Below are 22,961 nucleotides of genomic sequence, written 5' to 3'. Positions count from 1 at the left end.
TTCTCTATCTTCACTGTGACGACTGGGTACTTGAAGTGTGCCTGGTATAACTGAAATAAATTTATTTTATTTGAACTTAAATAGTCACATGTAGCTACTGAATGTGGACGACTGAGGAACTGCGTTTTAAATTTTGATTGTAACTAATCTGATCTTTAACAAGTGCACACGGGTACTTGTTGCCTGTGTGGCACAGCACGGGTCTCCCGCCCCAGTCTGGCACCACGCTCAGAGAGCACCTTTACCCGCGTGGTATCAAGTTTACCTTCATGATGGCCTTTCTTCCAACTGAGCTCTAAATTCCCAGAGGGCGGATTCTAGAAACTGGCAAGGATCGACTCTGACGAGGATGAAACTAGGCAATCTTTCCCTTATTTTCTGCCCACCTCATTCCCAGGTAATACCAAAGTTTTGGTCTGATCTACATCTGCTACTAGCATGTGGCTGGATAAATGTATAAAGTGTGCATGTGTGTATATGTGTACATACACATGTTACATGAAATTCTGGGATCTCAGAACAACGCTTTGTCCTGGGAAAGTTATACAGTAAGGAAACTGAGTATTAAAAATCTTTGAGGGGTAGTTGGCCTGGTTGTCCAGATGCCACTTGGGACAAAAAGTATCCCATATTGGTGTGCCTGGTTCGAGTCCCAGCTCTGCTCCCAATACTACTTCCCACTAATGCATACGCTAGGAGGCAGCACGGGATGGCTCAGGTAGTTGGGCCCCAGCCACGCATGGAAACCTGGATTAAGTTTCCAGCTCCTGGAGTCAGCCTGGCCCAGCACTGGTGACTGCAGGCATTTACAGAATGAACCAGAGCATGGGAGACACCTGGTTTTTCTCTCTCTCTGCCTCTCAATTAAGTTAATAAACAAAAATTTTTGAAATGCTTACATTTGATTCTAGATTTATTTTCCACATTTTGTGGATGTAGGGCAGGTATCTGACTTTATACTTCTTTGTAAATGTGAAAACTCAGTAGATGGATTTTTTTTTTTAAATAATGTCAACAAAATTGATTTTAGAATATAGAATGTGAATGACCATAACATATGGAAGAAAATTAAAATGTGAAAGAAAGCTCTGGCTTTGCCAGTGAGTTTCTTTTTCACTTTCAACAATTAGCTTATTTCAGGGCTATATAATTTTACGTTGATTCAGAATACACAAGATGGAAAGCTACCCGACACGGTCTTAATTTAAAATTATTGATACTCAAACCTGATGCAGATAAACACAGGCAAAACGGAGGAACATGTGTGCATGTGTGCATGTGTGTGTGTGCGTGTGTGGGTTTTTAAAATGCTTACTTCTTATGTCTGAGGCTCTGTACTAAGTGTTTTAGCTGTATAATTTCTTTAGTACATATTAGCATCATCCTCATTTTATGGAGGAGAAAACTCTTTAAAATTAACCAACTTCTCCTAATGGCTAATAAGTGGAAAAATCTAGGATTCAGGTAGAGGCCTGAATTCAGAATTCACACTCCCAGCCACTATGCTATGCTGAAAAATCAAAACAGCACATTAAGAGAATAATTTACTACAACACTGGCTAGTTTTTACCACAGGTTATATAAAAATTAACTTGCATGAGGCAATCTACTAAAATAATATTTCACATAAAAAATGTTGAAGTAGGGGCCGGCACTGTGGCGCAGCAGGTCAATGCCCTGGCCTGAGGCGTCAGCATCCCATATGGGTGCCGGTTCCAGAACTGGCTGCTCCACTTCTGATCCAGCTCTCTGCTATGGCCTGGGAAAGCAGTGGAAGATGGCTCAGGTCCTTGGGCCCATGTACCCACATGGGAGACCCAGGAAGAAGGTCCTGGTTCCTGGCTTCAGATCAGCAACAGCTCTGGCTGTTGTGGCCAATTGGGGAGTGAACCATCGGATGGAGGACCTCTCTTTCTCTGTCTCTCCGCCTCTCTTCTCTCTGTGTAACTCTTTCAAAAAAATAAATATATCTTTATTTTTAAAAAAAGTCAAAGTAATTAAAAAGTGATAAACTTGCATTCAATAAAATCCCACACCCATTCTTGATTTTTATAAAAGAAAAGCACTTAGAAATCTTGGGAACAAGAAAGGATTGTTTTCTTTAAATGATTTTTTGTTAGCAAAAATATGTTCATATATTTAAAACATTCAAGAAAATCAACTGCAAAGTTCCTGAAGCTATGAGAGAGAATGCATCCACGGTGCTGTCCTCTGACCCTTGTGTTAAAAAGTCTCCTACAGCAATCCCTTACATGATCCACTAACGCCACTCCCACTCCACACCTTGGAAGGTACCGTAAGCTAGTCACACCCACAAAGCACCCCAGGACAGAAGGTTCTTTTTTTTTTTTTTTTTTTTTTTTTTGACAGGCAGAGTTAGTGAGAGAGAGAGAGAGACAAAGAGAAAGGTCTTCCTTCTGTTGGTTCACCCCCCAAATGGCTGCTACGGACGGTGCACTGCGCAGATCCAAAGCCAGGAACCAGGTGCCTCCCCCTGGTCTCCCATGTGGGTGCATGGCCCAAGCACTTGGGCCATCCTCCACTGCACTCCCGGGCCACAGCTGAGAGCTGGCCTGGAAGAGAAGCAACCGGGAGAGAACCCGGCACCCCAACTGGGACTAGAACCAGTTGCTGGCGCCGCAGGCAGAGGATTAGCCTAGCGAGCCGTGGCGCCGGCAGACAGAAGGTTCTTAAATGCTCCTAGCAGTGTAGAGTCTGTCACTACTTCAAAATAAAGCACAGTGGGCTCAGACTATGTCAAGACAATTCCCTGTGGCTTCCTGCCCTATTATTACTTCCCTGAGATCTAGAGGCTAACAACTCTGCTGGTCTCTCTGTTCTCCAGATAACAGGCAGTCTCCGTCTCCCACTCCTGCAGATCATCTGTCTCCGAAAATGAGTGCGGAGTTGAAAGGCAGGCTTCTACTGTACTAAAAGGCCGGCTATACCCTCTGAGAATTAAAACTTTCTAGAGTTGTACATGTTCTTAACATAAGTATGAAACTTGGCAGTCACATGTTCAGAGCAGGGCCCTGAACAAAAACTGACCAATCTAAGATCACATATCTCACAATGAAAACTGCACCCAAGCCAGGAAACAGCACTGCTGCTCTCGGAAGGCTCCCTGACACCCACTCCAAATCGTATGCGCTCAGGCCGTCACTACACCTGGCTCTTACTGTAATTTCACCCTTGTTTCTTTTCTTGTTTTTATCACTTAAACGTATAGACTCTACATCACACAGTATATTGCTTTCTAAAGTTTACATCAGCAGAATCAAACTTTTTTTGCAATTGAGTTCTTTTGCCCGACATCACGTTCTGAGGTCCATCCACGTTTTGTACAGCTGTGGTTTTGTTTCCTGAGATTATTTGTAGAATTCCACTGTGTGGATACACCATAATTTATTTGTCCACTTTACTGTTTGAGTTGTTCCTAGGCATCGGCTACAATTTTTGTTGCTGTGAATATTTTTGGTGCATCTTGCTGGCTTTGTGTTAGGAGATTTGCTAGGCGACAGAACTGCCTATCTTCTAGTTTAGTAGATAATATCAAACCATATTCCAAAGTAGGTAGACTAAGTCACATTCACACTATTCGTGTAGGTGAATTTCTTTCTTTCTTTTTTTTTTTCTTTGACAGGCAGAGTGGATAGTGAGAGAGAGAGAGACAGAGAGCAAGGTCTTTCCTTTTTGCCGTTGGTTCACCCTCCAATGGCTGCTGCAGCCGGCGCATCTCGCTGATCCGAAGCCAGGAGCCAGGTGCTTCTCCTGGTCTCTCATGTGGGTGCAGGGCCCAAGGACTTGGGCCATCCTCCACTGCCTTCCCGGGCCATAGCAGAGAGCTGGCCTGGAAGAGGGGCAACCGGGATAGAATCCAGCGCCCCAACCGGGACTAGAACCTGGTGTGCCGGTGCCGCTAGGCGGAGGATTAGCCTGTTAAGCCACGGTGCCGGCCTCGTGTAGGTGAATTTCTATTGCTCCACATCTTTGCCAACACTTGATAATGTCACTTAAAAAATTTCAGGGGCTGGCATTGTCGCATAGCAGGTAAAGCCTGTGATGATGGGATTCCATGTGTGCATTTGTGTCCTGGCTGTTCCACTTTCGATCCAGCTCCCTGCTGGGAAAAGCAGCAGATGGCCCGAGTGCTCGGACTCCTGCCACCCAGACCTGGCTGACGCTCCTGGCTTTGGCCAGGCTCAGTCCTAGCTGTTGTAGCCATACAGAGAGTGAACGAGTGCATGGAAGATCTCTTTTTCTGTCTCTCCCTCTCTCTATATAATAACCCTTTCAAATAAGTAAAGATATCTTTTTAAAAAGTTTTTTTTTTTTTTAATTTCTGGTGGATATGCTTGTGAATATGCAGAGATATCTCACTGTGATTTTAATTTTCATTTAACCAATTCCTATTAGTTTAACACTTTCTCATGTTACTGGCCTGTAGAATCCTTCTTTGGTGACAGGGTACCTGTAACCTGTTCCAGTCTGTTCACTTTTTTCTACTGGGCTGCAGCTTCTCTCCTGTATTAAAAAGTATTCTTAATATATATTATGGATAGATAGGTTTGAGCACCTCTAATCGGAAAATCGGAAATGCTCCAAAACCAAACACGTGATTATCAAAAAGTGTTCAGTCCGCAGCATTTTGGGACTGTTCGTACATTCTCTTATATTTCCTGGATTTTAATTTGGTAACAAGGACAAGTGAAAAGCAAGAACATAATTTAGTTCAAATATACAAACAAAAGTCTTAAGAAATCCTCTGAGAACTAAGTTATTATTTTCAAATATACTCTATAATATCCAATTTGCATTATTTCCTAACCACTACCACCATCAGAAATTTAAGAAACTGGTGACAAGAGCAAAGGAGATGAAAGATCTACCTTCCAATTTTGTTCTAATATTGGCCATAAAAACACTGAAAATGGGAAAAAGCCATGAGACCATACAACTGAAGAACAGGCCGGGGCACGGTCCCAGCGTGGGGGGCGTCTCACAAAGCCCCCGTGGCTGGTGCTGCTGTGGCAGCTGCTCCTGCTCCATCAGCAGCAGCAGCTGTTGGTGCAGGACCATCTCCACCAACTTCAGCGAGCTGCTGGGAGGACTGAATGAGATCAACAGTACTTAACACAGTGACTGTCAATGCAGTAGCTAGTAGACACAGATCACTTATAATGATCACTTTATCATGGTCCCAGAAAACCTAAACATAAAGGAAGCATTATACAGCAAGTCACACTTTTTTTCACTAGTAAGTGTACAAATGTGTATTAACAATGAAGACCTTTGGTTTTCCAGGTTGGTTAAATTTTTTTTAAAAATAGTAAAAAGCGAGGCTGTGAAAGTTGGAGAAAAGAGGCACTCTGGAAGATTCAGTCATTCACAATGTGAATTGGAACAGGCTTTCCCGAGGAAAACATGGACCCAAAGCTTTAAAACTATGCATGTGTTTTGGGCCAGCAATAACACTTTCGGCAGTTTATCTTAACCAAATAATCAGAGCTGTGTATAGAAATATGCATACTATTTGAACATGCACAGAACAGAAATGGGGGTTATTTCTGCATGTATGAATGATTCTTTTTATTCTTATGTACTTTCTAATTGCTGCAGTAAACACACATTATCTTTGGAACAAAGAGGAAACATGTCATTTATAAAAAGTGATTTGGGTTTCCCACTTCATGACACATTATATTTATAGACAAATTTAAAGATTCCCAGAAGTTTATATTTTAGAGACCATATCAATTTGGAAAGATGTCTGTTCTAATCATAGCCTATATTTACAAAACAGATCTTGTTTTGTTGCCCTGATACGTTGTATGCGTAATGTGCCTGATGTAAAATATGAGTACATGAAAATTTTTTACGATGCAAACTAAAAATATAAAATTATCCAAGTGTAGGCAGCGAATGATATTTTTCAGTTACTACAAATTAAATCTAAGAACTAGTCACATTTCAAGCCCACCATTTTTCTCCAAGATCAAGCCATAGTCTAAGTTCAACTGGTTTAGGAAGCGCTAAAACATCCCATTCAATGTGGAACTACAGTTTCTCCATTTCTATCATTTTCACCTAACCTTTCTTTTAAGTCATCCAGGCATCGCTGAAGGTGGACTTCCCCCGCGGTGACTAAAACGTGCTCTCCGGTTTCCTGGATTAAAATCTGGACACAGGGATCAGCTTGGTTTAACAGCTTCATCCCCTTCACGAGCTGAGGCATTTCACCTAGGTTAACAAAATGAAATAGTGGTTAAATACAGCATGACATGAGGATAGCATGATCTAAAGACCACGGGCATGGCCACCAAGGGGAAAATCACACAGAGAGTTTGTTGTTCTTCCAAACAATGCAGTGACGTGAAGAACACTACCTTCTCGTGCTTTGTGTGTGCCGACAGCTAACTCGAGATACTCACAAGTTTATCACTGAGACCCACCCACAGCTGACCCACACCTCTCTCTCCAACAGTCAGCAGACAAAACTACCACCACCATACTTGTGGACGTACTTCAATCCCATTACACGTGGTTTGTCCCTGGAAATGTGACAGAATGCTTCCTCAAACAGTACCCATAAAATCAACAATAAGCCAAAGAAGTGCTTAGTAGATACTGAACAGACTGAACCACAGTCTTCTATTAGGAGTAATTAGTTGTGAAGCTGCCTGATAGCACCATGGGACTGAGCAAACCCTGCAGAGTGATGAGATCCCGGGAGCCCAGGCACCCCTGCGTTCCATTCTGCTAGTGCTTTCTGGACGACAGTCGCTCTTTCCTGGCACTTAGACAGCGACCCACATCTTGGGTATGGCTGCCTTCTCCACCCCTTCCCACATACCAGCTGTTACTCTTCACTCAAGGTAGGCCAGAGGAAGTCTCTTGCCACTGCTTAAGCAGAGACCTTGGACTTCAAGGCATTTTTAGGCAATCTTGTTTCACTTCCACATTTTCAGAAAAGATGTAATACTTCTCAAATGTTTGGTTTTCAATCTACCAAACCACCGAAACCCCGAGAGCGTTCTGCAGTGGTTTCCAAACATGCACTACAAAGCTGATTAACAGGCCTGCGCCGTGGCTCAATAGGCTAATCCTCCGCCTAGTGGCGCCGGCACACTGGGTTCTAGTCCCGGTCGGGGCGCCGGATTCGGTCCCAGTTGCTCCTCTTCCAGTCCATCTCTACTGTGGCCAGGAGTGCAGTGGAGGATGGCCCAAGTGCTTGGGCCCTGCACCCACATGGGAGACCAGGAGAAGCACCTGGCTCCGGGCTTCGGATCAGCGCGGTGCGTCGGCCGCAGTGGCCATTGGGGGGTGAACCAATGGAAAAAAGGAAGACCTTTCTCTCTCTCTTTCTCTCTCACTGTCCACTCTGCGTGTCCAAAAAAAAAAAAAAAAAAAAAGCTGATTAACTGGGGGGCCAGGAAATGAATATCAGAACTTTCAGGCCTTTTTATTCTTGAAGGTGAGTTCCAACAATAATGGACACTTTATGGAGATAACGATGTGCCAAGCTCTTAGCATATACAAACTCATTAACGAGGGGGCAGATCTAAATCCGCTCTCATTTTGTAGATGAGTGAACAGATGTAGAGGAGCTAAGGAACTTGTGCTTTCCAAGTCACAGAGCACTCGGCGGCAGAACCTGGTCTGGGAGACAAGCAGCTGGAGAGACGGCAGCGCCTCCCAGGCTACAGACGGGATGCCGGGGCCTCCCGGGGAAGACAGGCAGTGGGATCTCACTGGATGAGGGCTGTCCCTGTTCAGCACACTGTGGCTTGCCAGTGGCTAGTGAAGTGGGTTTACCGACCTGATCTAGCATTAACTAACTTAACCTTCACAGAATTTGAAACCCAGCTTAAAAGGATTCCTACAAGGAGAACACTGATAATATTAATAACACAGGCAACAAGAGAGCAATTAAAAAAAAAAAAAAAGGCAGCTCTCCAGTAGTCAAATTACAAAGCAAAAGCAAGGGCTGTCACATACTGGGACTCTTAACACACTGAAATATACAGCTATACAAAAGTACTTCAAAAATCTGCAGAAGCAAAATGGAATAAAAATGTAAGTTGATTTGGTGCAAATTTTTTTTTTTTGAAATCCAATCATAGTTTTCCCATAATACACATTTTCCACAGCGTTTTTTGAAGACTATCCACATATGTGCCAAAATCAATCTCTTCAAGATAAAGATGATAGCTTAAGATTAAAGGGAAAAGCAACTTTTCCATAAGAATTTGAAGCCCAGAGACATTCTGAATCTAGATGTTTGAACACGCTTGCACTGACAGCCATTTTGTTGCTCAAAACAACATAAACATCTCATGTGTAAAAGTCTCTTAAAATTTAGGTGATTTCCCTAATCTATTTTTAAAATTTTTCAAATGGATGGTTCACTGAAGACATAAAAATCTACATTTCCTGAGTCGCACAATAAAAACTGGATGACATCAGGAAAAACAAGATCCTGCATTTCATCAAAAGCTTTGGATAACTGGTAAATGGGTTTAGCAAATGGCTACCATAACTTAGCAAAGGCAGCTGATGATGCGTTTCTGCCATTCTCATATGGGACTTTATGGGACGCAATTTCCAGTGGCTACAGCCGCCAGAGTCAGTGTCGCAGTAGATGGGACCTTGAAGCAGACCTCTGGACAGCTGTATCACAAAGCGCTAAGGCAAGAATGAAACAACAATGGGGCACTATTCTGGTCGTCCGCCTCCAGCCTGGCTCCAATCACTCCGGCCTCCTGATAGTCACACTCTCCAGTGCATGATAGCAGCCCTCTCAATGCGCGTCAGGGCAGAACTGGGTGACAAAAGAGCACTGTGGAAGGCTGACATCTGAGTCCTAAGGCTTAATCACAGACGGCATCGCAGCGTCTGCCGTGGGCTTCTGGCAGCCAGCTGAAGCCACTCTCCATGCTGTGTGGCAGGACACTCCGTAGCCATGGCGGGGGCCCCCTGCGCAGATAGCAATAACTTGTGTGCCCATGTGAGCAAACCACCTGGGAACACAGCCCAACGTGATAAAAGACTGAAACTGCTTCAGAGACACCCGAGACACCAAGCGGAACCCTTTCCAAACTTCTGACCAAAGAAAGTCTGAAAAAAATAAATGACCATTACAGTCCCTCCACCAAATTCTGTAGTCATGTGTTAAGTAATACAAGTATAAACCACAATCACAACTCAATTATATTGTGACACAGACCTTATATATTGTGAATATCTCTATCAAATACAAGTAAAATTAGCTATTCCATTTTTTTTTTATTTGAAAGGCACTCCTCAAACGCCTACATCCTCATTTAAACATTTTCTGGTTCTGCCTGTTTTGCTGACCTTCCATCTTCGTGGCTGCTCTTGGCTGGGGGCCGTTCTGCATCTTAAGCAGGAAATGGTGGCCACAAAGACGACGGAAGAGTCACTGGAGTCACTGGAGTCAACGCGAGGGTCCAGCTTGTCACGAAGAGTGGGAGTACGTGCTGGGGTACAAGCACACTCGGACGATGATGAGACAAGGCTAAGGGAAACTCGTCTGCCTCACCAAAAACTGCCCAGCACGGAGGATGTCCAAAATCGAGAACTACACCGTGCTGGCCAAAACTGGTGCCCATCATGACAGTGGTGATCACAGTAAACTGGCCACAGTGTGTGGAGAACACGACAGAGCGTGCACACTGGCTACGCCGATCCACGGTGACCCTGATTCATGCCAGAACGAACTGGTGAAAAGTAAACCACGTGAGACGTTTCCTTAATAAAACCTACCAGATGGGGCCAGCGTTGTGGTTTAGCTGGTTAAGCCACTACTTGCGATGTCAGCATCCCAAATGGGTGCTGGCTTGTGTCTTGGCTGCTGCACTTCCGATCCAGCTCCCCTAGTGTGCCTGGAAAAGCAGTGGAAGATGGCCCAAGTACTCAGACCCTTGCCACTCACGTGGGAGACCTGGATGGAGTTCCTGGCTCCTGGCTTTGGCCTGGCCCAGTCCTGGCCATTGCAGCCATTTGTGGAATAAACCAGCAGGTGGAAGATATCTCTCTCTCTGTAACTCTGCCTTTCAAATAAATAAAAGAAATCTTAAAAACAAAACAAAACTTGCCAGAGCTTGTTGTTAAAATAAATAAATAAAATTTTCTAGTTTTGTGTCCTTCATAATGTACATGAGCCATTAGCACAAAAATTCATGTATCTGGGGCTGGCACTGTAGTGCAGTGGGTAAACCCACAGCTTGTGACACCACCTCCCATATCAGATTTCCAGTTCAAGACCTGGCTACCCTACTTCCAATTCAGCTTCTTGCTAGAGGAAGGTGGCCAATGTACTTGGGCCCCTGCCACCTATGTGGGAGAACAGGGCAGAACTCCTGCCTCCTAGCTTTGGCCTGGCTCAGCCCTGGCTGCTGCAGCCATTTGCAGAGTGAACCAGTGGATGGAAGGAAGATCTCTCTCTGTTTCTTCCTCTTTGTCAATCTTTCAAATAAATATTTTTTTAATAAAATGGATGTATCTATGTAAACACAGGGTTTGAATGCTTTTTTGTTTTTTTTCAAACTGGATATGATGGGTAAAGGATGAAAGGGTTCTAGAAACCAGCGACTCTGGTCTCAGGTGAACAGGGTTTCTTGAAGTCCTAAAGGTGAAGAACCACAGTTACCTCCGAGGCAGGGGCCTGAATCCCGACAGCGGCACTTACTAACTGCATTGTCTTGGGCAAGTTAATTCACTTCTCTGTGCGTCAGTTCCCATCATGTGAAGACAATGGCTTGCTCTGCCCGGAACAGGATGTGGCTCCCTCAGCCATGCAGATGTTTAAACTCGGAAGCCGGAGTCTTGTGCTGCTGGCACTGGGAGGGTAGAAACTTACCCCAACAATGGGCTTTAAGAGGTCGGCCTCATGGCAGGTTCTCAAGGCACTGGGATGGCCTCAGAAAGTAACTTTCACAAAAGGGCTGCTTACACACACAGGCTGCAGCCTCCTGCCTTTCAGCTTCCTGGCTCACTGGACATTCCACTCTCACCATCCTCTACCCTCACCAAGGGGGCCCAGCGAGGTTAGACTATGAGCCCTGTACAGAGCACGAACAAGACTGACCCGAGTGACTCCACATTGAAATCTGGCGAAGCCAAATGACACCAGTGAAGGACTTACCAACCGCACATGCACAGAATCGGGGCTCAGTGCCTAAGAGAGATCTCAAAGGCAGACAGACTCATGGACTTAAGAACAGGATAACAACTCGACCCAAACACGGCCTATCAAGGTGGAGAAGGAACTCTGGCACAGGGCACCAGCACCACTGGCCGCAGGGCAGCAGGTGTCCACCTGTGCCAACCAGCAGCCGCCGCGAAGCACTCTGCCTCAGTGACTCTGTGAGCAAGGTGGTCGGGTGGACTGCGACCGACAAACCTGACAGCCACCTGCCCAGCGAAGGGAGCATCCCACACAATGGACTCTGTGCTCCTAGGCCCCCTCTGCTCCCCGCCTGATGTGAATGAGGTGCAGTACTGACTAACCTCACATGTTTGCTAGGATCGATTTTTGTACGTGTGCTCGACAAGTACACCTGACAGTGTGGAAGACACCAATGTGTGCGCCACTCCCTAGGGAGAGACTGTCTCCCAGGGACGCGTGCCTATGCTCACAACAAGCCTCCAGAACCATGAGCCAAAAGAAACCTCCATTCTTCCTCAGTAGTTGTTTCAGGTATTTGGTTGGAGAGATGAAAAGCGAATACAGGGCTGCTGAGAGGATCCAACAGACAATCAATGTACAGTCCTTAGCACTGCGTGTCACCCATGAAGGGACAATGATGACCAGACAACGACTCTGAGACGTTTGTGAGTTCTCTGTATTGGTTCTGAGTAGACCCTGTGGGTGTGGAACACAGGGTGCCCACCATGACACTTTCACCCTTGCCTGGAGAAACGAGACAAACACTCAGGATTTGCTTCTTTCCGAGAGGACAGAATGTTGTCCTAAGGACCAATCAGCCTCGACCGTCATGAGGAAGAGAGGGCCTGGGGACACTGTCCTGCTCAGGATTAACAAGAGAGGACCTGGGGACACGTGTCCTGCTCAGGATTAACAATGGAGGGCCTGGGGACACGTGTCCTGCTCAGGATTAACAATGGACCTGTCCAGGAAGAGAGGACCTGGGGACACGTGTCCTGCTCAGGATTAACAATGGAGGGCCTGGGGACACGTGTCCTGCTCAGGATTAACAATGGACCTGTCCAGGAAGAGAGGACCTGGGGACACGTGTCCTGAGGCCCCGTCTCTGAGGCCCAAGGCAGATGGATGTCCACGAGGACTGTGCCCCCGAGCCAGAGGAGCGGTCCTCCAAGTATCTGCCCCAGGGTTCTAGAGAGCCACAAACGCTAAGGACATGTCTTAGGACCTGAGGGAGGGTGAGTCTTAGAAGGCCTCAACCTGGGGAGAGGTGGGATGCACAGGTGCAGGAGAGAGAAGCCGCTGTGTGTCTTTACAGAGAACCAGCGCTTTATGCCTTTGCTTGTCGGGTTCCATAAAGCACAGGCTGACGGCTCCTCAGTGACCAACACTAAGCACTGCAACAGCGAGGTCACAGAGGAAAAGGGGTTAGGGAAAGTCACAGGAAGCCAAACAGAAGCGTTAATAAGGACCGGCCAGGAAAAGGGCATTCGCCGAAGACTACGGATTTGTTATTTTCTGATCGGGAATATGGGGATGCCTCAACAGCCAGTGGGAAAGGAGCAGGAAGCAGTTTCTTTCTTTCTTTCTTTTTTTTTTTTTTTTTTTTTTTGACAGACAGAGTGGACAGTGAGAGAGAGACAGAGAGAAAGGTCTTCCTTTTTGCCATTGGTTCACCCTCCAATGGCCGCTGCGGCCGGCGCATCTCGCTGATCCGAAGCCAGGAGCCAGGTGCTTCTCCTGGTCTCCCATGGGGTGCAGGGCCCAAGGACTTGGGCCATCCTCCACTGCCTTCCCGGGCCATAGCAGAGAGCTGGCCTGGAAGAGGGGCAACCGGGATAGAATCCGGCGCCCCGACCGGGACAAGAACCCGGTGTGCCGGCGCCGCAAGGTGGAGGATTAGCCTGTTAAGCCATGGCGCTGGCCAAGGAAGCAGTTTCTAAACAGAATGGAAACACCCAAAGACCAGATAACGCAGCACAACTGATGGAAGAGGCCGACGACGGATTCTCAACCAAGCAGTTGGGGTAAGATTCCAGCTAAGAAGCTCTCACGTTAAACGTGAGCTCTGCTGAGCCACCCTCCTGTGCCATGGTCACAGGGCTGCGGAGACGCAGAGAACACCCCGTCTCTGCCACTGACAAGAACACAGTCTCCCGGGCTGGCACAGGCACCTGACCCTGCCCCGTTCCCAAGACACGGGTTAGATGCCCTTTGGAGAGTTGCTGAAACAGATCACGAGGAACCAAGTATGACATGGGTGGACTTAGAAAGGAGGATGGAAGTTACATGCTCTTAAACACAGGATCATCTTACTTGGGTGTTTCGGCTCCACGGCAACTCTCACGATAGGCGTGGCTTCGAAGTTGAGGGGGATGAAGGGTGGGCAGGAAGGCAGGCTGCACAGCGTTGCGGATTTCAGCACAAAGTCTTGGAGGCCTCCTATCCCTGCAGGGAGAAGACACATAGGGGTCATTATAGGACCGCAGCTTCTGAATTTACGGGAAAAACCAACAGAATCAACACAGTGTGCATGTCACAGCCACTTCCAAAACGTCCCAAGGAATGGGGTGGAGAACATGCTGTGTCTTTTGTAGTCCTGGAGGGTACTTCGAAGATTTTGTGGAAAATGTGCACTACGGAAAAACTATGCATGGGTTTCAAAAATTTTTTTCACCCAAATAAACTTAATTTTTAATTTCATTTCCCTCTGAAGTTTTTGAAGTTATTTTGTTTGCAGCTGACAAAAATGCAAAATTTTTTCCAGTTTTTGTTTTCCAGATACACAAATCCTAGTACATCACATTGGGTGAATATTTACTGAATTCGACCACAGAAAAGACCATTTCCAGATACTTCTGTCTGAAAACTGAATATTTCTAATTTTAACTCTGATTTTTTTTTTTTTGACAGGCAGAGTTAGACAGTGAGAGAGAGAGAGAGAGAGAAAGGTTTTCCTTCCATTGGTTCACCCCCCAAAATGGCCGCTACGGCCGGCACGCTGCGCCGATCCATAGCCAGGAGCCAGGTGCTTCCTCCTGGTCTCCAATGGGGTGCAGGAGCCCAAGCACTTGGGCCATCCTCCACTGCCTTCCTGGGCCACAGCAGAGAGCTGGACTGGAAGAGGAGCAATCGGGACAGAATCCGGCACCCCAACTGGGACCAGAACCCGGGGTACTGGCGCCACAGGCGGAGGATTAGCCTAGTGAGCTGCAGCACCAGCCTAACTCTGATTTTTTAAAAATATCACTTCATGAACCTGAGTATCTTACTGAAACAATCTTCTGCCAGCTCCACCTGCATAAGGGAAAAGGGAATTCAGACTCAGATTATGTGAAGGTCATGAACCCAGGGGCCCTTATGCCACCCTAATATCAGAAGAGAATCCTAGCACTACCACTCTCAAGTTCAGGCTCCTGGCTGATGGTCGCAGAGAGAACGTTCTAGAAGAGAGATGCAGGACACATGGAATCACATCCAGAGTGTGAGAAGACAACATTTTAGAACAAATTAAGAAACACTCACAAGGGCCACTTCTGTGCTTCTGGGTTAGCGAGAGGATGAAAATACGAGGGGGAGGGTGACAAATATTTAGTCAGCATCTATGTTTGCATCTGAGCTTAGAAACAAGGAAGGGAAGAAACAAAGGGAACAGCTCCACTGCCCCCAGGTGATAAAACAGGCAGAGGTGCGGGGATGGGAGTCACATGGCTGGGCAGCGGCCAGCTAGGTGGGGGCCCTGAGGCCGAGGCCCCTGGAGGCCGTGAGAGGCTTCCTGCTGTCAGACTACACAGTGTGGAAAGTTGCAGAGTTCACTGCTCACCACCTGGTGGTAGAGCTCCACCCTGTCTTGCCCCACTCAGGTCAGTCTCCAAGGGTCATGGGAAATGTGCTTCTCCACTCTCACCAACCAGCACCCGGCTTCTGCCAGCCTCTGTCAGATCCCTGAACCCTGTCCTGCCTCACCCTTGGACACCATCAGTCCTGTCTCTGTTCAGCTCAGGACAGGATTTCAAAAGCTTCCACAGCCAAGTGAGTGTGCTCTCTTCAGACTCCAGTTTCTATTGAGTTAAGCGTCCCCCAGGCTTCCAGTGGACTACTCTGGTCAATGTCTAAACTGCCCGTTACTGCACCCTGTGGCCCAGCACACAGAGGTCTTTGCCTGGCCATAGCTTCTTGTTTGCATCTCCCACTGGGACCACGATGTCACAGATCTGGGTCTATAGCTTTCAGAAATGACATCTCCTGGGAGGCCTGGTGTTCAGGGAGATCCACAGTAAATAGGCCCTCAGGAAACTCACCCACCCTCTTCTGACCTCTCACCAGCGTGCACTTCCTTCCTGCACACGCACAGCGCGTGGCTTCAATGCGAAGACCAACGCTGCTTTCCCCTCGCGTCACCAGGGACACAGGATGCAGAAGGCCAGGGTATGCTAAAGACTGTCGCGTGGAATTTCTGGTCTCCATTTTGCAGCTCCAATAACCGAATCTATTCTTGCTATTTAGATATGCCCAAGTCTGTTAACTTGGTTATGACTGCCCTCAAAACAGAAAAGAAGGAGCTCAATACCACAACATTCCGAGTTAAGATTCAAAACTCATGGGAAAAGCTCTGTTACCAAGTGAGTAAAAATTCTACACCTGCTCTATATGCCACTGTTTTGTACTTATTTTTAAATTTAATGTTAAAACCTAGGAAAAAGACTACCAAGGGATCTAGGCACGTCAAATTAAAATGATTTAAAAATCACTTTGTGAATTTCTAGATATGTTATGAGATAATTACTAAGTGCACAATTTGATATTCATACAAAACACAGCTTGAAACATCCATGTTGTTTTAAAAATAATGCCACCAAGTACAATTCTGAAAAAAGAATTGCAAACCCATAACCAAGCCATTCTATTGTTGTCACTATTTTTATTTTTATGTATTTCCTCTCTTGTTCTCCTGTATTGGCACACATAATTGGTACTATTATAATGTCCACATAATTATATTTCCTTCTTTTTTCTGCTTAAGTCATGTGATATTCAGTTCCATTGCTTTAGTCAAAATGGTAACAATTAAGGAGGAATAATTCTTTCACAGAGGACATTTTCTAAAGTGTTTTCCAACTGGGATTGGGGGAGAAGGGGCATATTCTCTCCGGGGAATCATTTCAGAATTTCTGGGATAGGAGGAGCAATAGCTCGGGGGGGGGGGGGGGGATCCAAAATGAGTATGGCCCTGACTTGTTTTTAGTCATTATATTTAATTTATTGTCAGTTTCAAGGGTTAGAGGGTGGAATTTTTTTTTAATGTTTATCAAAAAGGGCATATGATTCTAAGAGACAGAAAAAGAGAACAGGCTGAGGAATATGGAGTTAAAGCAATTTGCTAGACACCAAGAATTCCAGTTTGTTTTTTCATAAACACTAGGAAGGAACTGTTGTCTGAGTGAAGGTACATGACTCAAGTCCTTTCGGATCCAAGTAAACCTGGATCAGTCAGCTTGTACACTGCCTCACAGGCTGGGGTGACAGAAGACATCCAAGTGCTCGCCAATGCTGAGCCCTTCCCCGGGCCACAGGGGCCCTTGCCGGGCTGTGCACCATCCCCTTCACATTCTTCTCAATAAAAAAAACGCAGGATTTTGTAACACTGTCAGGCCTCAATTTTTTCCAGTCTGTCCCAAATTCTGTCCTTTAGAAAGAACCCCACAGATGAACAATATTGAAGGGAGCATCTTGTATGACAGGAGATGGAAGTGATGCTTGGGGCATGACAAGATGAATGGGGTTCTACTGAAGAACTTCTTTCTTAACAGCACGCTGCTGCACACTTGACTCAATCTGAGATGAGATTCTGTTGGCAGGGAGGAAGATGGCAGAATAAACATTAACACACGCTGCATTTCAGGGCAGCCTGTGAGCTGTGTGGACAGTCAGCAGCATTGCTACGTCCAGGAAAATCTGGATTTGGAAAGTGCTCTTTCATTGCCATATTGATTACTGGAATCAAACAAGGAAACTTCGTGGGGTCAGCGTTGTGGCACACCAGGTAAGCCATTGCATATCATATTTGTATTTGAGAGCTGGTTCCAGTCCTGGCTGCTCCGCTTCTGATCCAGCTCCCTGCTAATGCACTTGGGAGAGCAGTGGAAGATGACCCAAGTGCTTGAGCCAAAGTGAGAGACTTAGATACAATTCCAAGCTCCTGGCTACAGCCTGGCCCACACCTGGCTGTTGTGGCCATTTGGGGCGTGAACCAGGGGCTGTCTTTCCTTAAGTGCAGGTCCCTGGGGGGAGCCTAGAGAATCTTCTGCTCTAGGCTCCTCTGCCTTTGATATCCAAAGACACCCAAGTCCTTTGGCTCTCACTGCATGCTCTGGTTCTGTGTCCTTTCCTGAAACTCGTATCCTGCTCTCTCTGTCTCAACTAGAGCGCATCAGAGAATCCACATTTATAATTCTTGTCATGAAGGACGGGAAGCAGACAGGCCATCCGACTAGAATGGCCTTTTCCAAGCCTGCTTGGCTAGTATCTCCAGAAGGTGGGTCGAGTTCTGTCCATCAAACCACACGAGTCCATTAAAGCAACTGCCCTTTAGCTTCTTGTGTTACTGGAAGCCCTAGGGGAAAAAAAAATCTTGCTGCAATGATATCACTGTGTCATAATTATGTTTTTCTTCTTATAGGAACTGCTGAAGCTAAGAGTAGCTCTTAAAAGAGCTACATCATAATCAGTGGGCCCTTTTCTCTGGAGACGACAGTAAATGAGGAAAAGGAATACATGAAAAGTTGAGCTTTCTTTTTAAAAGACAGGTGTATGCTTACTGTCTTTGCTCACATCTGAGAAACAGGTAGAGGCTTGCCCCTCTGTCCAGAACAAGGCCAGAGAGCTGTAACTGCTTTTGCATTTTATCATGCGGAGAGAGAAACTGAAGTAGGCAGCCTTTGTGGAGACATGCCGCACAGGAGTATGGAGACAAGGATGTGGAGGGTGAGGAGTGAGTGCTAGGCTGCACGTGTCCTTAGTGACAGGTGTAGAAAAGACATTCTCATCCCATTCATTTCCACTGCTCAGGGATTGTGTAACTGCAACTGTTTTTTTTGTTGTTGTTGTTTTGTTTTGTTTTTTGTGGTCAGTATGCATTTGTGTTAAGGCTGATGCGGAATCAGGGAGACTTGAGCTTGATTACAGCTGTAACCTAATGCAATGAATGGAAGTAGTGGCAGTGGTTGTTAAAATTGTCATACTGGCAGGGCTGGCGCCGTGGCTCACTTGGTTAATCCTGCGCCTACAGCACGGCATCCCAAATGGGCGCTGGATTCTGTCCCGGTTGCTCCTTTTCCAGTCCAGCTCTCTGCTGTGGCCTGGGAGTGCAGTGGAGGATGGCCCAAGTCCTTGGAAGACCAGAAGGAAGCACCTGGCTCCTGGCTTCGGATTGGTGCAGCGCCGGCTGTAGCGGCCATTTAGGGGGTGAACCAACAGAAGGAAGACCTTTTTCTCTGTCTCTCTCTCCCTCACTGTCTAACTGTGCCTGTCAAATAAATAAATTTAAAAAAAAGGTCATATTGGCAGTTTCATTAATAATTTGTTAATCACACTTGGAATTTCTTGCAGCGTTTGATATGAACTGCATGGTTAATTAGCTAACTACAAAGGCAGCTAGAGAAGCGGGCCTTGGCCCTGAGCTCCTTGTAACAGCTTTTGTGAAGCACAAAGTCATGTTCATGATCAGCCCCATTCCTGAGCTCTGCAGCCTACCCCACTGCCCTACATTTGTATTTCATATAGCAACACCTGGTTGGAAGCGCTGCTCTTGTCAGATGTGCTTCATTCCAACTGAAATGGGGTGATTCTTAAAAATTTTAAGAGATTGGTTTACTTGAAAGAGAGGTTACAGTGAGAGACAGAGAGGGATCTTCCACCTGCTGGTTCACCCGCCAAATGACCGCAATGGCCGAGGCTGGGCCAGGTGGAAGCCAGGAGTCTAGAACTCCATCCAGGTCTGCCATGTTGGTGGCAGCAGCCCAAGTATTTATTTGGGCCACCCTCCGCTGCTTTCCCAGGTGTACTACCAGGGAGGCAGATAGAAGTGAGGCAACTGGGAATTGAACCAACAGTCATATGGATGCCAGTGTCACAGGCCACAATGCTGGCCCCTAAAAATGATCTTTTAAAATATGGGAAACATATAAGATTCAGCACGTTAGAGCATAAAATGCTTAGCATCACTGAAACCAATGCTGGAAAACTGTTTAAGACAAACTGGAGACATGGCTTTACACACCCAGAAATCATTCCTGGGTTCCTTCTACCCTTCAACCTTAAATATCTCCAATTACGTAGAGAAAACAGAGTCATTTCTAGATGTAATAACATTAGCACAGGTATACAGAAGATTCTGACAGAAATGCTCAGAGAAACAGAAAACCAAGGAAACTCTGAACGAGTGGAGGCAGCTAGAGAGAGGGCCTTGGCCCTGAGCTCCTTCTGTTAGCCGTGCACCTGTGCAAGACAAATACCAAGGTCCAACCCCAACTCCCTCCTTGAGGGAGTGGCCAACTTCAGAGGGAAAGATGGACCAGAAGTACGGGGCAGTGGTCTGGAACGGAGATGGCGCTGGGCCAGGACACTGCGGGGCCAGTGAAGGGCGACAGTGGCAAGGCAGAAGGGCCTGTTCAAGACACAGCACTGAAACAAGCAGTGTGTGAAGAGGAAAAGGTAACGTACCTGCACTGCTACTAAACACCTTCTAGAAAAATAACTTTTGTGTAGATCAGAGACCTAGATGTGAACATGCAAATGGAAGGCACATGACTCCCAGGCTCCTGGGTTTCATTATCCTACGCTGATTTCCAAACAAGGCACCACAAACACAGTGGAAAGCTCCACATAAACGTTTGCCATGTCTACGAGAGAGCTGTAAGGACATACAAAGAACTAGTAAAAATCCATGGGGAGAGGTAAGCAAACCAACAGGAGTACAAGTAAGGAACAGAAGCAGTTTCCAGAAGACCATTTAAAAAAAAAAAAAAAAAAAAAAGAGGTCCCAGGCAGTCAAAAAATATACAAAATCTCGAGAATCTCAAGTTCATTAACAATAAGATAAAAGCAAATTAAAACAAGATACTACTTCATACAATCACAATTGTTAGGAGTGAAGAAAACACGAGCAGCCAAACCTGTGCAGAGAGAGCAGGTTAGAGGGGAGCAGAAGGTGTTACAGCTGTGTGACAGAAAGCTTCCACACTACTCAGCGAGGGAGGCCCCACTGTGCTACTCACCTAGCCCATGTCTAGTCTTATTTCTCAGAGCAGTGCTTAAATAAGACAGCAGTGTATCAGCAGTGCACCCTAAACACCAGTATACCTCCCCACTTGGTGACTTAGCAACTGGTGGGACCCACTAGTGACACTTGGAGGGCAGAAGCCAGTACCTGGTGATGTGTGAATGTCCCAGACGAGGAATTACCTCCTGTACACAGCTTCTGAATACTCTGCTGGACAAATATACTGATAACAACCTGAGTTTAAATCTGATTGCATTTCAATAGCAAAGTTCTGTTTGCAATTTAATATACACTGAGGGGGCGGATGTTTAACCCACTAGTTAAGATATCCTCAACATACTATGGAGTGCCTGGGTTCAAGTCCCAGCTTCACTCCCTGTTCTAGCCTCCTGCTAACATGCGCCCTGAGGGCTCAAGTTGTTGAGTCTCTGCTACCCATGGGGGTGACCCAGATTGAATCCCAGGCTCCTAGCTTGGACCTGGCTCAGGAACAATTAGTGCACAGGAGATTACGATCTACCTTTCTCTCTGTCTTCCAAATAAAATGAATAAAAACTTAAAACTAAATAAACACACACATACACTGAATTTTCAGGAATGGAATTGTGGTAACTCAAAGGAAGAATAAATCTGAGTCACGCACTGCATCTGAGGAACCGACGCCATGCCTCTGGATCAGACTGCGTTCATGACTGTCTCATACGTGCTGACTGCAAGCAACGGCTTAACCATGCCTGCTGGTGGAGTCCCACTGCAACGCTCACATTCTGAAACGCAGCTTGGCTACTGGAAACGACTTCTTTATTCTTCACAATAAGTAGAAAGTACTACACCGATGCACTTGAAATTACAGACAGGAAGAGAACTTTCTCTTTATCATTTCTGGGTGGTGCAGTGGAAGTCTGTCAGAATATTCACAACAGAAAGATGATCTGGGTCCGACAGGCCGCAGAATCACCGTCCTAGGAACCTCACCAGCGAGCACAGGAAGTGTGTTCTGTAACACCGTGATGGCACAAAACTGGAAGCAGCAAACACCCACCAGCAGAAGACTGGATACATCCATTACGATAAAGTCATACAGTGGATCCATACAGAAAGTCTAAAAAGAGCACACTATGCAGGGTGAAACAATGTACCTACTATTATGCACGGTTTAAAAATTACACACACGCACACACCCACAGCTTACATACACCAAGGTGGCAAATAAAAGCACTGGAGAAGGAAAACACAACACAACCGATTACTCCTGGAGAAGGCGGGAGTTAAGGCAGAGAAACAGTATAAAAGCGCTTACATTAGATTCGCAGTTGATACAGCTATAGAAAAGCATTAAAATGAGAGCAAAACCGATGGTGGGCGCGTGGTGTTGATCATACTAATGACTGAAACATTTCAAAATTTTACAAAGCTAATGATTGCTGCATAACAGGATCATAACGTTTACCTTATTTCTGTAATTTGCAAATAACTAGCTTGTACTGAGTTCATGTTTAAAGTTTACCTTTTAACAGCTACTTTAAAATGGCAGCTTTCTGGACATGCCTAAATATTTAAGAAAAATATCTGCACACGCATAGAAAAAAGGAACTCGAGGGTAAGTTCCAAATGTTAACAGTGGCTATCTTGGGAGGGGGGGATTAAGACGACTGTCATTTCATTTTGCTTTTTTATATTTAAACAAATGGTTTTAGCAAATGTACCATTTTTATAAAGACTTAAAAAAAAAAAAAAAAAAGGAACCAGGAGTAGGCACAAACAGCCGTTGTGACTTCTGTGCCCCGAATGCTCGTGTGCTGGAGTTACCACAGAGCGACAGCCCTGGGACTGGGCTGCAGGCAGAGATTCCGTTTGCATCCAGCACCTTAGGCCCTGGAAGACAAACTGCGCGCTCACCTCCGCATCTCCGGGCTCGGATCTGCCGGTGCCTGGTGAGCACAGAGGGAGTCTTGGATTTCTTTCAGACAGGGAGCTGGGGCATTTCTTGAGGTTAACCAAGGCCCTGAGAGAGAGGAGTCTGGTGGCCTGAGGCTGGAGGCCGGGTTCCATCCTGTTCCCCCAGGCAGCCCCTACATGGCACGATCCACCCTGGCAGCAGCCGAGACCTGCGACACCTGACGCTGCCCCCGTGTCCTTTCCCACTGCAACAACCACGTTTCCAAGGGCTCCTCCTTTGGAGGGTCCTGGAGACTCTTAACTGTGGCTGTTTGGGGGTAAGCCCCAAGCAGCTGCTTGGGGGGGGTTGCACATAATCTCTGTGCTCTGTAGACTTATTAAGTAGCTGTTAGCACTGAGTGTCTACACATCTGTGTTGCGCGCGCCACTGGAGACACAGCAAAGACAGCCAGCCACAGTGGATTTCCCTGCACCTCGTTTTTGAAGTGCTTCTAGAGTGTTTTAGGGACTTGGTCACACTACTGCTGATTACTTATTCCAGTCCTAGCGCCTGCATCCTTCTGTGCCACAGGTTCCACGCACAGAGCCAACATC

At 46.2% G+C, this 22,961-nt stretch overlaps 1 protein-coding gene and 1 pseudogene across 1 annotated transcript in view; one reads left to right on the top strand and one right to left on the bottom strand.

The window, feature by feature from the left end:
- Window positions 1-22,961, bottom strand: part of EFL1 (elongation factor like GTPase 1) — a 143,431-nt gene that overhangs the window by 21,099 nt on the left and 99,371 nt on the right. Inside the window, exons 16-17 of the mRNA XM_062206334.1 lie at window positions 13,505-13,636; window positions 6,093-6,240 (exon numbers count right to left, since the gene is read on the bottom strand). Coding sequence (XP_062062318.1) covers window positions 6,093-6,240; window positions 13,505-13,636 — 280 coding nt within the window. The remainder of the gene's footprint in view (window positions 1-6,092; window positions 6,241-13,504; window positions 13,637-22,961) is intronic.
- LOC133769647 (large ribosomal subunit protein eL30-like) lies at window positions 9,413-9,754 on the top strand (annotated as a pseudogene).

This window comes from Lepus europaeus, chromosome 11 (assembly GCF_033115175.1).
Source record: "Lepus europaeus isolate LE1 chromosome 11, mLepTim1.pri, whole genome shotgun sequence".
In the NCBI taxonomy this organism is placed as follows: domain Eukaryota; kingdom Metazoa; phylum Chordata; class Mammalia; order Lagomorpha; family Leporidae; genus Lepus; species Lepus europaeus.
The sequence above is the reverse complement of the archived record's forward strand: the minus strand, read 5'-3'. Positions and strand labels throughout refer to the sequence as shown.